The 6,171-nt window shown below is 40.3% G+C and overlaps 1 protein-coding gene across 1 annotated transcript; it reads left to right on the top strand.

The window, feature by feature from the left end:
- The first annotated feature begins 6 nt into the window (after window positions 1–6).
- KLF4 (Kruppel like factor 4) lies at window positions 7–3,470 on the top strand. The gene is made up of 3 exons (XM_014519628.2): window positions 7–415; window positions 509–673; window positions 2,577–3,470. The coding sequence occupies exons 1-3, from the start codon at window positions 145–147 to the stop codon at window positions 2,750–2,752; spliced, it is 612 nt and encodes a 203-aa protein (XP_014375114.1). The 5' UTR covers window positions 7–144; the 3' UTR covers window positions 2,753–3,470.
- Window positions 3,471–6,171: the final 2,701 nt, after the last annotated feature.

Raw genomic sequence — 6,171 nt, 5'->3', positions numbered from 1 at the left:
CCGCCGCCACCGCCACCGGCCCTCGGCAGCCTTCACGGGAAGTTCGTGGTGAAAGCCCTGGGGGACTACAACCACCTCAGCCTGGCCGGCAAAGGTGCCCCGGCTGACAGCCCTGCCGGGCAGCCCTACAGCCCCCTGCCCAGGATGTGCCAAAAGATCAAGCAGGAGGCCGCCCCCTCCTGCCCCATTGCCCAGCCCCACGGGGGGCCGCCGCCCCCCCACGACTTTGCCCTGGGGCGGCCCCTGCCCGCCAGGACTACTGCTGAGGAGATGCTCGGTAGCAGAGACTGCCATGCCTCCCCTCCGGGGCTAAGCCACCCCCCACTGCCGCCGCTGCCCCCCGGATACCACCCTGCCCCCGGCTACCCGCCTTTCCTGCCCGAGCAGCTCCCGCCCGGCACCCTGCAGTACCAAGGTCAGTCTAAGTATCTCGGTGCTTTCGGAGAGCCCGGCACGGTGCCACGGTTGGGGCGAGGGGTGATGCTGACTCCGCCCTCTTCGCCCTTAGAGCTGATGCCGCCCGGGAGCTGCCTGCCCGAAGAAACCAAGCCAAAGAGGGGGCGCCGGTCGTGGCCCAGGAAAAGGACCGCTACGCACACCTGCGAGTATGCGGGGTGCGGCAAGACCTACACCAAGAGCTCTCATCTCAAGGCACACCTGAGGACCCACACAGGTAAAGGCCGGGGCTTGATATGCATGGGGCTGAGAGGCAGGTGGTAACCCACACTTTGCATGGAAACAGACCCTGCTCTGGGCTTGGCAGGGGGGGACGGGACAGACGAGGTGATCAGCCACAGCAACTAAAGACTAAGCCTTTCAACCAGGAAGAAAAGGGCTAGGTTCTTGTGTGAGAAACAAGGTTTGTGAGGTGAGGTAATATATATTTTATTGGGCCATTTTTGTGTAGCAGGGAGAGATGAAGGACAAGCTGTCAGGCTGCAAGTGCCCTCCATCAGGCATGAGAGAGAAACTTGATGAGAGTGACTTTTTTTTTTTGTTCTAGCCCTAGTTAAAAAAAACCATACAATTTATGGCTCTACCTATTGGATTGGAAGGTTACTTCATGGATCAAAATGACTCAGACATGAGAGGGTGTTTTTGCAGACACCAAGTTTGTTTGCATGTCTATTGCTATGTGGCTAGTTAATTGGCAGGTAGCTGAAAGTCAACTGGATTTGTTGAGCTGCATAGCACTGGCCCAATTTTGTGACAGGAGCAGATGTTGCAGGCCTCTTAAGGGTTTCTTTTTTTTTTTTAACTTGCTTTGGTCTTAGTTAAGCTTTTTTTTTTTTTAAACTCGTGTCTTGGCTTGCTCCTGTAACTTGAGAGATTCTATTACAAGCAGTTCCCAAGCACTCTCAATTCACCAAAGGCCTGAAATTGCTGGGAGTGGCTGATAATTTTTGAGGGAAGCCAGATCAGAGCCCCGCAGATAACAGAATTATAAAATACTATGTGTGTGATTTAATAGCAGCAGGACAATCTGTATCCTACATTGGAAAGTTAGTCTTGCCTTCCGTTTCATTAGTTCTGAAAAATCTAGCCTAAGATTATTTGACTACTGCTTGAATAGAAATGAAATAACATATTCATGTTTACATTTAAGCTTTAGCTTTGCCAGTGAAGAAACCCTTTTCGCAGTCACAGTGTTAGGGAAAGCACTTATAGTCAAATGGTAGTCATAGTTTTGACAGTCCCTAATAATAAAATGATAACTTGGAGCTTTGAGTAATTCAGGACCCCTGAATGAAGCTGCCAGAAATCGATTTGGAATGTGTTCTGGGTGAAGAGGGGTTGCGGAAGAGAGAGAGTGAGAGAGTAGTTCAAGGTTTAGAATACAAACTAGAAAACAAATAATTCTCCAGCTCATATCAGTGGGAGCAAAACTGGGTTCAGTGTTTCTTCAGAAGTAAATGGCTAGTAGTAGTTCTTATGGTGTCCTTAGATCTGGTAACTGTTTCCAAAATGCTTTGGTGCTTAGTTGGTAATTGCTGGGGAGGAGAACGTCTTGAAGCCAACATGAGTTTAGCTTTAGTAAAGACCGGGAAAATAAGCTCCTAATTTGACGAAGTTGATCTAATGAAAGTAGTTTCCAGACAGTTCTTTAATTCTCAAAACCTACAATTACCTAAATCCATGATGTCTACCAAGTGATTTCTGGTTGATATTTGACTGTATGATACCATCATCAGCCAGCGAAATGCATGCAGGTCCTTATACTATTATCTGGATTTAAGTGTCATACGTACAAGACAAATGATGGAAATTAGCATTCTATTTAAGGTTACAATAATACAAACTTCATATAAATACATTTCATAACCTTGTTGTGCAAAAATGGGCATTTCTTTTATTCTGGTTTTTAGATTCCATTTGTAACTACAAAATATCACAGCCTGATTTATCTTATTGAACACAAGCAATTTTTGTTCTGCATTTCAAAGCATTCAGAGTTCCTGAATGCAAGATGTGGAATTAAGGCTGGAATCCTGTTGTTGCTGGAACAAGCTAATGCACCTGCCTATCAACTGACCCATGCCAACCTAACTGATGTGGTTCTGTCTTGTTTTTTGAAGGAGAGAAGCCCTATCACTGTGACTGGGAGGGCTGCGGGTGGAAATTTGCCCGCTCTGATGAACTTACTCGGCACTACAGGAAACATACTGGCCATCGCCCTTTCCAGTGTCAAAGATGCGACAGAGCATTTTCCAGGTCAGACCACCTTGCCTTACATATGAAGAGGCACTTTTAATTGGAAGCAGTGGATTTTTTTTTCCTATACTGCCATAAGAGATTCAGTATTCACAGCACAGACTGGCTTCCGCAGGAGGGAGTGACACAGCTAAAGCACTACAAGGAATCATGGTGAAGTCTTCCAAAGAGTGGGAATCAACTGATAATTACACATGTTGGAGCTCGCTCTCTCTCTCTCTCTCTCTCTCTCTTTCTCTTTCTCTCTTTATCTGACTCTATGGTATAATGGTTCGCACTCTGGACTTTGAATTCAGCAATCTGAGTTTAAATCTCTTTTTCTGCCCTTTTTTTCTTTTTTTAATAAATTAAAGAAGAACATTGGGGTCAATGACTGGATCTTCTATCATTCCATTTGTAAATCCAACTTGAATTTTTCTGGACTACAAAATGCCAACAAACGACTGGAAGTCAAGGCTATCAGGGTTAAAGAGACTGCTTTTGGGCAGGGGTGGGGGGCGATTACATGGGGAGATCACATTCCCTTAAATTTTGGCTCAATGCAATATTAGATGTAAATGTCATCTTGTATTTTCTTTTTCCTTCTAAAAAGCCATTACTATGTTTAAAAGAGGAGGAAAAAAATTCAGGTACAGAATTTATGTTTAAAAGCCTATTTCATGGTGCTTAGTGACTGTTGGTTCTAAAGGTACCAAAAACAGGAAGCCAAAGTTCTCAAACTGCTGCATATCTGACAAGGAATTATTTTTGTCTTCCGATTGACCTAAATCAGGTAAATAAACCTGGTTTTTTTTTTTTTTTTTTTTTAAGAAAATAACTTTTATGCAGACAGTCTGTAATGCACTGTGGTTTCGATGTGCAATAATTTGTACAATGGTTTATTCCCAAATATGCCTTAAGCAGAACAAATGTTTTCTATATAGTTCTTTACATAATAAATATGTAATATAAATTTAAGCAAACTTCTATTTTGTATATTTGTAAACTACGAAGTAAAAATGAACATTTTGTTGGAGTTCGTATTTTGCATATTCAAGCTGAAAATAAGTTTTAAATAAACCTATAATATTTTATCTGAATGGCTTTTCCATTTTTCTGCACACTGTTCCTAAAGAAATCATATTTTCAAATGTTCAGTGACCAATAGTGTTTTTAAATGGCTTGGGATTATAGGTTCTTATTCAGGCAAAGCTGTAGGGTGAAGACTAAAGTTGGGTTCCTGTTTCCAGTGCTGCTATGAAGCTTTGATGTTAGGAAAAGAAATGCACTGGAAATTACTTGCTCTGACTATTGAGTCGCTATTCATCTCATCTTCTCCATACTGCAGATTCATGACTCTCCATTTTTTAAGTTGATATCTTTTGAATTATTTATGAGTAGAGGAGCATTACCAACTAAAAAGTCAGAGACATATGCATTCAAAATTTTAAAAAAAGAACCCCTTTAGGATCTCTTTAGAAACTAGTCTGTGTTTTAATAGCGAGCAATCTCTGACTTTGTGCCTTCCGTGCGATACCCACATTAATACTTAGTCCAATCTATTCATTGAGAATTATTTTTAGCTTCATGAGCTTCTATGTTTACATTGTCTAACATTTTATATTGTCAAGAAATTAGTGTTGTAGCATGAAAAATAAACTCTATTTCAATGATAAACTTTGGGGTAGGTGTCTATAATAGTCAGACATTATGTTGTGGGAGTATAATCTGAGGTCTGATGTGTCTTGAAAACAACCTAAGTGAGAATTTGGGGTCTTTGAGGAGTGTGTGTGTGTGTGTGTGTGTGTGTGTGTGTGTGTGTGTGCGCGCACATATGCGTGCGTGCACACATGTGTTTGCACGTGTCATTCAAGACACAAGAAGCTAGCTAAGCACAACTGCTACATCTGCATAGAATTCAGTAAGTTGAGCACTAGACTACCATCGTTGTAAGAATGTACTAAGTTGCTGGTTACGGCTAAAATGTTTGATCTTGCATACCTTGCAACCTGCATGTGTAATGTTACGTGCTCTAATGAGATGAACAGAACTTGTTTCATGAATAAAGTACTTATTTCATTGCAACACTGCTGGTCATAGCTCAAGATCTCCATTCAGTGAGGCTCTTTACCATTACAGTATTACTTAGGATCATAATATTCACAGGATCTGTCCAAAATTTCTGAGGTTTTTCACTACACAATGTAAATGAAAAGAGAAAAATTGTCCCCTTTATACGGGTTTAAAATGTCCATCTAGGAATTCTTTAATATTGTTTATGCTGTAAATAATAAAGCAGAAAATGGAAAATATATTTCAATCAGATTAGTTAATATTTTGCTCTTTAAAAAATAACAATATTTTTTTTCCCAACTCTGTCTAAAGAACACAATTAGACTTCATATTTTCTTTGTGTGGTATGTTGTTTATTGGTGGTGTGAGTGGTCACATTTCTTACCAAGTCAAACTAACATAATGGAGTTAAAACTATTCCTTACCTCTTGTCTGCAATGGACATTATTTGGTCAACTGAAAGGTGTCTGATATGTGGAAAGGTGTTTAGGATTTGCATATAACCAAAGAACTGAAGCTAAACTTAAGTTATGAGCTATTCTTTATCTGCCGGATTTTTAAGATTAAAATATTTTAAGGAGAAACTATCCTTTGTATTGCTTTGCTTCAAATAATGATGCAGCACTTTAGGGAGTATCCAGCGTCAAACCCGAAACTGTTTGACTTTCAAGCTTTGTTATGTTCTTCATGTACTTGCCAACAGTGTTGAAACTATACTTGCCTATCTGTAGATAAAATGAATGTACAGATGATTTGACTATGGATTGGAACCTGTTGAAATACCTTCAGAATGAAGGGCTCCGATTTTACACCAGAAGACTTGATGTAAGTGAATTGTTTTTGCACTTTTATAATGAGGTAAAATAAAGATGTCTGAACATTTGGAGCAATATGGTTTTTAAAAAATACCATTTTTTCTTCTGATGCTTTTATAGGTCCCAGCTGCTTAGGTGTATAGATGATTAGGTTTTGTTTCCTAACAATCTATAAATTACTGTTTTGCTCATTTTGGTAACCAAGAAGTCTATCTTTCCAAAACTAAATAAAAAGGATTGAGCTCAGTATCGTAAAAAAAAACAAAAAAACTTTACTGCATTACTTTAAACACAATGCCACTACATATATATTTTAGGGCATGTGCCAGCTCACAAGTCATGTAACAGCCCATGAGAGGCAGACCTACTTCGAAAAGAGGTCTCCAGGGGGAATACTGAAACAAGCAGTTATACCAGTTATACTTTAATATGCAGGTATAGCTAAAAATAGCATATTGTGTTAGCCACCTGTTCAATTATGTCTTGGATCCGGATCCTGGAGTTCGTATTTAGCTGAGAGAATGTAAATGAATCTGGTGGAACAATACCTGCTATAATAATAAATTCACCTCAAAACATATGTAAAGCACTA

Source organism: Alligator sinensis, unplaced genomic scaffold (assembly GCF_000455745.1).
Source record: "Alligator sinensis unplaced genomic scaffold, ASM45574v1 scaffold560_1, whole genome shotgun sequence".
Taxonomy (NCBI): domain Eukaryota; kingdom Metazoa; phylum Chordata; order Crocodylia; family Alligatoridae; genus Alligator; species Alligator sinensis.
Note: the sequence above shows the minus strand (reverse complement) of the source record. Positions and strands in the feature narration are given on the sequence as shown.

Excerpts from the sequence above, each read along its gene's own strand:
- KLF4 (XM_014519628.2), top strand. The coding sequence starts at position 145 with ATGTGCCAAAAGATCAAGCAGGAGGCCGCCCCCTCCTGCCCCATTGCC. Across the intron at positions 416-508 it reads CGGCACCCTGCAGTACCAAG|AGCTGATGCCGCCCGGGAGC; the intron begins GTCAGTCTAAGT and ends CTTCGCCCTTAG. Across the intron at positions 674-2,576 it reads ACACCTGAGGACCCACACAG|GAGAGAAGCCCTATCACTGT; the intron begins GTAAAGGCCGGG and ends TGTTTTTTGAAG.